Source organism: Aplysia californica, unplaced genomic scaffold (assembly GCF_000002075.1).
Source record: "Aplysia californica isolate F4 #8 unplaced genomic scaffold, AplCal3.0 scaffold01029, whole genome shotgun sequence".
Taxonomy (NCBI): domain Eukaryota; kingdom Metazoa; phylum Mollusca; class Gastropoda; order Aplysiida; family Aplysiidae; genus Aplysia; species Aplysia californica.
The window spans coordinates 172,519-183,913 of record NW_004798299.1 but is presented as its reverse complement, the minus strand read 5'-3'; the positions used below and the strand labels follow the sequence as shown (position 1 = coordinate 183,913).

General features: G+C 38.9%; 1 protein-coding gene and 1 long non-coding RNA gene across 2 annotated transcripts in view; both read right to left on the bottom strand.

Moving 5' to 3' along the window:
• Nucleotides 1-7,141, bottom strand: part of LOC101850127 (26S proteasome regulatory subunit 7) — a 14,294-nt gene extending 7,153 nt beyond the window's left edge. Inside the window, exons 1-6 of the mRNA XM_005111238.3 lie at nucleotides 6,931-7,141; nucleotides 3,230-3,267; nucleotides 2,554-2,710; nucleotides 1,531-1,687; nucleotides 738-810; nucleotides 205-300 (exon numbers count right to left, since the gene is read on the bottom strand). Of these exons, the coding sequence (XP_005111295.1) occupies nucleotides 205-300; nucleotides 738-810; nucleotides 1,531-1,687; nucleotides 2,554-2,710; nucleotides 3,230-3,267; nucleotides 6,931-7,003 (594 nt within the window). The 5' untranslated portion in view covers nucleotides 7,004-7,141. The remainder of the gene's footprint in view (nucleotides 1-204; nucleotides 301-737; nucleotides 811-1,530; nucleotides 1,688-2,553; nucleotides 2,711-3,229; nucleotides 3,268-6,930) is intronic.
• Nucleotides 4,903-6,465, bottom strand: LOC106013585. Its single transcript, XR_001185384.2, has 2 exons — nucleotides 6,215-6,465; nucleotides 4,903-5,442 (listed from the first exon to the last, which is right to left on the bottom strand). It is a non-coding gene; the product is annotated as an uncharacterized LOC106013585 (long non-coding RNA).
• Nucleotides 7,142-11,395: the final 4,254 nt, after the last annotated feature.

Genomic DNA, 11,395 nt, shown 5'->3' with positions numbered 1-11,395 from the left:
AAAAACTAACAAACAAAAACCAGAAAAGAATCAAAATCAACAACTTTCGAAGAAACTGGTCCACTAACTTTGAAAAAAATAAACTTTAAAAAATCACTTGAAACCCCCCCACCCTCACCCCTGATTTCCTAGAAATTTTCCTGCACCCTAGAACTGACACAAGCAAAACCCACAGGCAGAAGAAAAAAAAAGAGGAAGACTCACATGAAGCAGAGGTGTCTCTACGACCTCCCTCAGCTTGTCGATCTGTTCCTTGCAGCCTCCAACATCGCTGTAGGTGACGTCTGGCTTCTCCTCCACCTTGGGAACACACAAATCGAAACATGATCTTTCCTCACTTTCAAAATTCTCTTTTGAGTCTTTGGGGTGAGGCAGATGTGAGAAAAATAAAACATATTTATCATAGGCAAACTGTTCAATTATTATTTTAAGCCCAGAAAGCAAATGTTTTCAGGAGAGAGAAGAAAAACAACCTTTAAGAGATTTTGAATTTTAAGCACACAAAGAGATAAAACCTTTATCATTTGTATTTATCTCGGAGCAGAATAGTCATTTCCGAACATCAAGGAGTAGGCTGCACACAAAGCCGGAGACAAAATGTATTTTTTAAAACATCCACTAAAAGCAGATAGAAGCCTTTTGATCTCATATGACGATATGACATTTCTAATGCAAACAAAGCCGATGGGAACATTCAACGCTCAGGAGAGACGTCAAAATGAACATTTATTGCTCACCTGCATCATGGTCACTGTTGGGTCGATCTTGGGGGGCAACGGTATGTGAATCTGATACTTGTTCCTGTCCACACTGAGAGAAAAAAAGGATCAACAGTTACTTCCCTTGTAGAGTGTCAGAGATGAAAAAGGTATTGAACTATATAAAAACTTTCACCCAAACCATCAATTGCTTATCCCTGATTAGATAATGATTTTCAAGTTCAAATAGATTGCAATAAACACCAACCTTTTGCCTCTTTATTTTTAGATTTAGTCAGAGTTTAACGGCACTTGCAACACGTAGAGGCAATAAAAGCACCGAAGATTAGAAGTGATACTAGAAAAGAAAGAGAGACAAGGCCAGTAGATGTCCATCTCGTTTTGTTATAGTAAGTGTTTTACAGCACTTGCAAAACAAGGTCATATAAGTGCCGAAGATTAGAGGTGTTACAAGAGAGTAACGAACACAAAAAAGAAGGAGGGGAGATAAAGAAAATATATGTTTGATAGGAAAAAAAGAAGCAAACCCCACCAGAGCGCCCATCAACCACCTACTCTTTGGACAATCCATCTCTGCTTATGAGTTTGATTTGCAAACAAGAAGACGTTTAATAGACACAAATAAAATGGGGTTAAACAGAAAACAACTACACAGAATAATAATTGTTTCTCATATGAAAATATCAGATATAACGGTGGGGGGTTGGGGGGGGGGAGAAACCAAAAAAAACCCAGTACCTCCGAAAAACACAAAGAGATGAAAAAAGTATGACATTCAACAGCAGTCATGACATGGACCAGATGCTCTCACCCTACTCTCATTCCCTCCTCGATGTCTGTGGGCGCCACCTGCTCGCCGAGATCCACCACAAACTTGGCAAACTGCTTCACGTTGATGATGTATTTCGGATCATCGGAATCAGCATTGATGATTTTGGTACATCTGGCCACTTGCAAAGGCTGCTCACCTGAGAAAAGATTTGGTCACATTAGAACTAAGCATGCTCGAGGAAATCTGAGTGTCTTCTCACTTATATATATATGCTTTGTGTTATGCCAAGAACACGAAAAAGGGCAGTTCACAATGTTTTACAGTGTCAATTAAGCATGTGTATTGATTCTAAAAACATTTTCCTTACAACAGGGAGAGGAAAAATGGACAAATTAATATATTTTACAGCGTCTGTTACAAGCATTTATAGATTCTAAAACTGCTCTTCTTACAGATGATTGTTTTTAAATACGCATCTAAAAAAATACCACAGAAAAGAGTGGGGCAAAAAGCATTCCATTAATATCAAGTTTTAGTAGTACTCTTTTATACTCATTTTGTAGGATAGTTAAACATTTAATTCTTGCTACTAGAAAAACATTCTGATCCTGCATCAAGAGTGTACAAACAGAGCACCATTTGCATTTGTATTCAAATTTCATAAAACTCAAATTTACTCTTCGCCTTTTCTCATAAAGAAAAATAATATATTCAGAAAGCGCAAATCGTAATGTTTAAGAGTGAACGCAGTGACTATGCAAGGGCAGTGATAGTGGACAGTGTTGTGGCAGTGGAATGTTGCTGACGAAAACAAAGGGAGGAATTCCGTAACAAGAGACCACTATGAAATAGAAAGAAGGTTATGGATAGAGTTCAGGTTTGGGTGAAGATAAGGGTTAGAGTTAGGATTTACGGTTAGGGCTAGGGTTAGGTATCTTCTTTATATTATTGTGTTTGTTGGGGGAGGGGGGGGAGGGGGAGGTCGCTCGTTACGGAAGTCCTTCCAAAACAGCTAATGGAAAAACAATCCCTAAAAATGTAAAAAGCAAACAGTCTAGTTACTTTGTAGCGTCTGCTTGTCAGCGGCGAGATCCCACAAGGCCGGGGGGGCCAGGCCCGTGTCAGATTCCTTGATGCCCGCAAGTTCGTTGACACTCTTCAGCACATTTTGGATGTCTTCCTCCACACTCTTTATGGCCTTTGTGTACTGTCCTACGCCCTGTATTCAAATCAAATCAAAGAACAAATTTGATCAATCATACATTTTCAAAATTTTATTACATGCGCAAGAAATGGAAAAATATCTTTGAACACAATCGAACGTGTTAACCATTCTTTGAGCGCTCTTCATTAATAAACCATTACTGATAGAACAGACACAGAGGGGTAAAATCAATCTGTCGATTTCAAACAACGCTTAAATCTAAACACTCTTGAAACATCAAGATAAATAATTGTTTTTTAGTTTTAGTTAAGTAAGAGTTTTACGGAACTTGCAACACAATATATGGTCCTATTTTAAATTCTGAAAAGAATGAATTTGTAAAATAACAGAACCAAGAAAAGAACAATTATAATCACAGTAAAGAAAGTGTGTTTCATTTTCTTATGTTTTTTTTCGTTTGATTAACAACCATTTGCAAAGTTTTCTAATCGAGCAATCCATCTACAATGAAAAAAAGTAAAAAAGAATTCAATGAGAAAAATCTCATTTTATAACAAAATTAAATTTACTTACATATGTTTTCAGCAGGGCAATATCTCCTTCATCAAGGGCTGAAAATGTAAAGACAACATCAAATTTTGAAAAAATCTAACTAAATGGGAGAGTTGTAACAACAAAATACAGCTGACAACAAAGAAGCTGACATTATTTAATTGTGAATTAATTAATTTCAGAGTAATTTTCAATTTGTCTTTCACAACCTACATTCAATTTCTTTTCTTTTAATGAACCCTTTCTAGCCACACAAGCTGTTTAGACAAACACAACAAAACAGCATCATCACAAAATTGTGACTTTTTGCTTACACAGTATGACAAAAAGGACATGTTTAGCTTATCATTTCACAGTAACAAACTAACAGGTCAGAGTAAAAACATAATATAATAATGATTTGAATTATCAAAAATATAACTAACAGCGTACAATTTTGTCTGTGGGCAGTGGAGAGAGAGAGAGAGAGAAAGAGAGAGAGAGAGGAGTAGCGCGAGAACTTCCGGGCAAAACCAAATGGCGACCCGCGTAGTTCGGCTCAATTCTAAAAGTTAAATAGCCGTAGCATCTTTGTAGACGACCAAATTAATTTACTTTTGTGCTTTAACATCATTTTTTAACTTTGTTTAGGTCAATTTGATCGTCCACACCGATAGACAGTATTCAGAAAGAGATAGAGAGAGAGAAAAGGTGAGGAGTAGATCTTGAGAGAACTTCCGCGCAAAATAAAATGGCGACCCCCGTAGTTCGGCTCGATTCGGAAAGTGAAATAGCCAGAGTATCTTTTTAGTCTATAAAATTAGCTTACTTTTGTGCTATAAAGTAATTTTTTCTTTGCCTTTATCCGATCCATTTGATCATCCACATCGATAGAAAGTATTCCAAAATTAGGAAAAACAGGTCTTGTTTCACACCAGGTGAGAATAGCCTACGGTGGCAAGTCTCACCCGGGGTGAGAGGTCGATCGTATTTCTATTCTCACCCCGGGTGAGAATAGCCACTTCTTAAAGTTAAAGTAGGCACTTGGATAAAAATTTCAAAGCTTTCAAATTGCTTTAAAAACAATACCAATGCAAAGAGCTCAGTGACACGATTCCAACGCTACCTTAGTTATTGCTCTATGTTGAACCGTTTTTGAGATATTGCATTTTAAAGATCTTTTCGAGGTGATAACATCTATATAGAAAAAAAAGGCAATTTTTGTGATCGAAACAGCAAGGACAATAAGGGAAATGTAAGCTGCTTCAATATGCTGCTGCGTACATGCTAAAACCAAACATTTTCTGAAACCTTGTGATATTGAGGACAAAATAACAGTCAGACGATATTTTTAAAATATGTCGTGGTGGGTAATATTGGGTAATATTATGTAACACTGTGTTGTGTAACGTGACCGCATCGTCCTGCTGTCAATATATTTTGCCATAACTTTCTTATAAATTAAGCTACATCAATAATTGAGGTATCATTTTGAAGGTCTTTTTAAGGCCTTTCTTTTGGAACATCTACATATCAAATATCAGTAGAATTAACAAAAAACTGATTAAAAAATATAATATATTTTAACAAAACAGCTGGTCGCCTAAAATAAGATGAGCATAGAAGTTTTTAAAGTTAACATTTGTGTCTACAGCTGCTGCAAACTAGTGTTTTTAGTCTACCTTAATTCATGATAATACTGTTTTTTAAATTCATTTTGCATGTTATTGTTAGAATGTTTCTTTCATGTTTTAATTTGTCATGTAAATGATCAATTACTCTGTCTTTATCTTTGATTTCTCTTTTACATCTTTAACTCATGAGATTGCCCTGTAAGTTAAACAATAGTCTCTTCTAATTTTATTACTTCAGTTTGTTCAGCAAGTTTTTCATTATATTTTTTATTGTGTTTATTTAAATGTTCAACTTCTTCAAAGACAATTAGTTGTGAAATATGACATGTTTTTTGAAGCACGCAATTGTGTCACAATACTTATTTATTCTTTCTTTATTTCTGGCAATTGTTTAGTTCACCCAGTCTGCCAACTTGATATTGTTAAATTAATGTCAATTTTTTTTTCTTGTCTGCAACAAATGCTTTCTTAAGTGCTCAATTTTTTTGCAACTTGTTCAAACAAGTTTTTCTGTGAATTCGACCAACTCCGCAAGCATTTCTGGATTTTAATTAAAGTCAGGATTTATTCTGGTGAGCTGTCAATAAATCCAATGGAACAGTGGCAGGTTGTGATCAGGGGCTGTGGAAAGAAAAAAAAAAGCAAAGCAATGAATTCATCAATGAAGTAAATAAATTCATTTGTGAGCAGTGGATGGAAATTTGACATTTTCACACTACAACTCTAGTAAAGGGAGAGTGTAGATGACTAGACAAGAGAAAAAACATCTTCTAATAAACATGTATCTTAAAACAAACTGGACAAAGTACATGAAAATTTAAAGAGATATTTAAATAACAAGCACACACAAAAACAATTAAGAAGAAAAAATATTTAAAGACAATATAAGCACACAAAAGAAGTAAAAACTTGCGTGAAATCGATGGTCTAACAGTGAGAGTAACACAGAAACAAAACAAGGCCAAGGCTGTTACATTTCCCTCCCCCCACCCAAGACTCCTTACTGATTGTTACATGGTGCAAATTCATAAAAATTATACAACAGTGATACATATTACATTCCAAAATTTAAAATGAATCATATCTTCTACTATAAAACATTCTTCAATGCCGTTTAAGAGGTAATAAACGCCAACAATACACGTTAGCGTGGGTTAAGTTCGCTTTCCGCAATGGCCGCCATGACCTCCCGGTTCACGCTCAGCAGCGCGATCGATAATAGGTCATGCCCATTCATGGAGAGTGACCTATTTAAATTAGGGCTCACACGCTTATGCCTCAACGTACAACATTGAAATTAACAAATAAAAGAGATAAAAGGTTGAAGAAAAGACTGTGAGGAGTACCTAAAAAAAAAAAGATATACTCTTTAAATATAAAGGCTTGAACTTACCTTATTTTTAACTCCTTGTAACTCCGAACACACACAACCGATCCCGAAGTGGAAAACGCCATAATACGCGCCTTTCTTTCCTCTTTAATTTGATAGGCGGAAGTAATCCATAAATTGAAAAGAACACTATAAACGAAACAAAACAAATAGGTACCCCCCTCACGGGGCCCGATTTCTGACACAAAACGCGGCGGCCGCAGGTGAACGAAAATCTCGGGCCGCGCGGGCCGATATCCAAGTGCCTAGTTAAAGTGTTCATGGGTCACAGGACAGGTCACAGGGTAACAGGTCCAGCCAATGGGAGGACTTCCGTAACGAGCGACCACTATGAGAAAAGTCCAGCAGAATTGAGGGGTAGATCTAGGGGTAGGGGTAGATCTAGGGGTAAGGGTAGGGGTAGGGTTAGGGGTAGGGTTAGGGTTAGGTCTAGGCCTCTTCTTTAATGTCTTTATAAAGTTTATATTGTGTTTGATGGGGTGGTCACTCGTTACGGAAGTCCTTCCCAGCCAATTATAGCCCGGTTTATGTCCTCCCTTTAGTCGCATGTGAAAAACAGGCCAACCCAGGCAAGTCTCACCCGGGGTGAGAGGTCGATCGTATTTTATTCTCACCCCGGGAGAGGACAGCCACTTCCCTAGAATAGAGTCAACAACCAGAGTCAAAGAGTCAGCAGACAAGAATGGCAACAAAGATCTAAAATTTCTGAGCGTACTTACATTGGATAGGTTTTTCCTCCTCCTCAGTGTCATCCTTTACTTTCCTCTGATCGGAGCCCAAATGATCAGGCATTGTAGAATTTGTAGAAGTACTTAGGGAGTATAATTTAGACTGAATTTGCTGTTAGATCAAGTTGAGGCTTGGTTCTTGTGTTACTGTTTCACCGACTCGTTTTTGTGAGAATTGGAGAGTTCTTATCGTGAGACAACAATTTTCATGAGCACTTCCGGGTCCCACCAGGGATAATGATGGTTAGATGTTCAATATTTTTACTCCAATTAATATCGGTCCAAATAAAACATCATGACATTCTAGTCGGAACATGGATTTTTATAAGGTGATGGAGCAACCTAGATTCTATATCTAGTTAGGAAGTACTTCGTTGCTCATATGTTAGAAAAAAATGTTCTCGGAAATGTCGATAAGTTTTGTTCATTGGCACTCGCCAAGTGTGGACCAGCAATGTATGTTGCAAGGGGGATAACTGTTGGAATGCTTATGCGATTAAGAGGAAGGAGTTAGGCTGGGCTAGGCCTACTAAATGATCTTTGTCTACGGTGCAAAAAGACGCAACCGCAACTATAAATGTACTGTTTAAAAATTTTGGGTTTGGTTGGGTGGGGGGTTGTTGTTGTTTTTGTTGGCTTATTTGTTTATTGTTTTGCTTTGTTTTGTTGGGTCAATGAAGCTGTAAAATGTATACTCAATGGATAAAACAAGCAAGCTGCCAGCTGTTCGTTTGGCCTTTGACCTTCTGTGGCAGATGTTCTGATACCACCAGTAGGACAGGAGGACCGGAGGACCGTTCACAGGATGGGAGGACTGCCTGAAGGATCCTAGGATCGCCTGCAGGACCAGGGGACCATCTGCAGGAGTGGAGGGCTGCTTTCTGGACTGGAGGACTGGAATTGAAAGCATTTTAGTGCTACGAAATGCCTTCTATTGAAAAGCTTGCTTACCCTGAAAAAATGTTTAAATTTTAATGGGCATAATATGAATATTTTACTCAGTTCTACTCGTAAATGTTAGTCTTACTTTGACCCTTCATTGTTGACCCTTTAGAGCTTGCATCTTGACTTAGCTCCAACCCCACATTGTTGACCCTTCAGAACTCATATCTAGGGGCCTACTTTATTGCTCCATCCACTTCTTGACCCTTTAGAAGTTGTATGTGCCTTAACCTAACTCCAACCCCATGCTGTTGACCTTCTAGAATGGGTATCTTAACTTAGCTCCAACCCCATATGTTGTTGACCCTTTTGAACACGTATCTCGACTGAGCTCTGGTCATTCCTCAGAACTTTGACCTCTCATTGTTGACCACTTAGAACTCGTGTCTTGACAAAACTTCAACCTCTTGTCTTTGACCCACAAGAACACTAGTTTGTAATAGGCCTATATATTTTTGTAATTTCTTAAAATATCCTAATAATCTTTTTTGGGTCTTTCCTTTGAACTGCATGTCATTCAGAATGTGTCTCTTTGTGTAAAATTGGAACTATGCAAAAGCTGCTTTTGTGCATCAAGTTGGTATTTTAAATAAATTTATTTCCCAAAGGGGGGTATCAGCATGTTCTTAAGCACAGTGGAATAGTAAATGGACTGATTTATCAATGGCATGCTCATACTGTGCCGGAACAACATAGGGGGAACTGCTGCCTTTTCTTTCCTCAATCTTACTATCGTCATTTTCCCACCACTTCTTTTGTATGTTTGTCACTCTCTTGTGACCCGCTATTTCCGGGGTGCCTTGATAGTCGAAGCAGACAGACTTCGTGCTGTTGAAGCTAGAGAGGTGAGCAGAGTAAGCCTGATTCCCTGTTTGGACTTCTCTGTTGACACCCACCCCTTGGCGGTCACATGACCTTATTAAAGCAGTTGCGAGTGCCGTAAAAACTCTACTAAAAGAAACTTAAATGACCTTATTGCGTTGCAAGTGCCATAAAACTATTATGAAAACGAAAAAAAGTCTGTGGTGTAAATAGAAGTTTGGCTCTTCCCCATGGCACTCAGAATGGGGAGGATTTGTTTTAAAAAATCTAGTTCATGAAATATCCCTGTCTGCCTGCTGAGATGCCGGTTCTCTCTCCTCTCTGTCCTTGTTGGACGTGACAATCAGGACCAAAGATCAAGCCTGCCCCACAAATGATCGAATCCAGTAGATTAAATGTTTACAATTACAATTTATATATGACCTTAGGCAATTGCGAGCGCCGTAAAACCTAGATCTAACTAAAACTAAACTAATTAAATTACAGTTTTATTAAGACAGGTCGCTGCGCCAGAATTACAAAGTTCTTATATCTGCGTAGTGCCTAAACTCAAAACGGCCAAAAATGTCAGATCATCATCAGTGCCTTTCACCCCTGGCAGGGTATAGGCCACATACAAGCTCCTTCCCTTTATTCTGTCCTGGGCCATCCTTCCTAGGTCGTTCCAAGGGAGCTTCATATCTCTCGTGTCCCTTTCCAGTCTAGGGCTGGATCCTGCTCGCCAAATTTGAGAGTGGCGATTCGCGATTCAGTCGGCTTCAAAGAATCGCGAGTACGCGAGCGTTCGTGGAACTGTGGTGGAACACTGACTGAAACGGAATAGTGTCATATCAACGCCACTTGGCGAGTACGAGTCCCACGCTTGTTGTTCCGCCATCCTCTACGCCCCACACCCTTTGTTTCGTTGCTCTATCAGTATCAACTGGCCTCAATTAGTGACCCCCATAAATTCACCCCCCCCCCCTCCCCGAACCCTATGATTCGCTAAAACAATGGCTCCACAAAATTCCTTCTGACTATTGGTTTATTTTGTTTTAATAAGGGGGGGTTGGACTATACCATCTTTTTTAAAATAAGGGGAGCCATACTAAGTGTTCCGTTCCGTTCTTGCGCTCGTGACTCGACTCAGCAGTAGGTCAAGGTCCAGGTCTGGCACTGATAACATAATGTTGGTATGAATATTGAGGTAATAAGCTATCTCTTTGTGTCCATGGAGATGTTTGGATGAGATAGGAGGGGTGCGAGTTGGTAGGTGACTGCGTTGGCTTTTTGAGTTCGCATTTCTAATTCTCTGTCTATGGACCCGTTTTCAGAAAAAGTGCTGCTAAGATATTTAAACTCCTTCACCTGTTTCAGTTGTTTACTATCGACATGGATGTTCAGGAGACTATGGTTTCGGCTCACTTTCATAACTTATGTTTTTGAAGTGCTTATTTTCATGTTGAATTTCTCACAGGTGTTGTTGAGTCCGGTAGTGTAATTTTGGAGGCTTTGTTGGTCATGATGAATAAGACATTGGTCGTCTGCGAACGGAAATTCATTTAGGCTTTCTGGGCTTTGGTTTGCTTCTTGCGTTATTGAGTCCATATATATTATAAACAGGAGGGGAGATAGGACGCATCCCTGTCGTACTCCAGATCTTACTTTGAACCAGTCTGTATTGCCTTCCTTCGTTCTTACTGAGCTCCTGCTGTTGGTATATAGAGCTTTGACATTACCTAACATTTGTCCTCTGACGCCATACTTTTCGAGTGTCTTCCAGAGCTTTGTATGGTTTACTCTGTCAAAGGCCTTCTCCTGGTCTATAAAGACGATGTTGGATTCTTTGTTGTGTTCGATTGTTTTCTCGCATATCCGTCGTAATGCAAATACGGCATCCGTGTATTTTCTTCCCTTTCGGAATCCAAACAGAGTTTTGCTCAGATTTCTCTCTACAATAGGTCTTATGCGCTGCTGTAGTACCTTGGCATACATTTTTCCAGAGTGGCTTAACAATTAGATGCCTCTATATGTTGTGCAGTCGCGTTTGTTGCCTTTTTTTCTATAATGGTACCACTATGGCTTTCTGCCAGTCTTCTGGGCATTTTCTTTGTTCCCAGGCTCTGTTGAAAATACGCCTCAGCCACAGTATACGGGTGTTTCCACAAGCTCTTATGGCTTCCGTTGTGATGTCAAAGGGTCCCGGGGCTTTGTTCTTGGGGCTGGTCTTGAGTGCCTTTTCTATTTCACTGGGAAGTATTGGTGGTTCTGTTCGATCTCCATAAGATGGCTGGAACTCTACGTGTTGTCCGTGGCAAGCGTCTGGGTTGAGCAGTTCTTGGAAGTAATTATTATTTTCCCATCTTTTCTTAATAGCATATTTGCTGAGAAAGGCGTTTCCTTCTTTGTCGTTTATAATGCATGTCGGGTTGAATAGGTCTTTCGTTATCCGCATGCTCTTCACACTTTTATAAAATTCTCTTGCGCTTTCCTTGCAGATTTTGGTTAGTTTCTCGACATATTACATTTTCCATGCATTTTCTTTAGCAGTTTTGATGATTCTTTTGGTCTCTCTTCTCGCTTTCCTGTATTCTATACAATCTTCTTCGGTCATTGACTTCTGTCATTTCTGGAATTTCTTCTTTTTCATTCGAATTGCTTCTTTGGTTTCTTCTTTCCACCAGCATGTTGTTCTGCCTTTGTTTCCACCTAT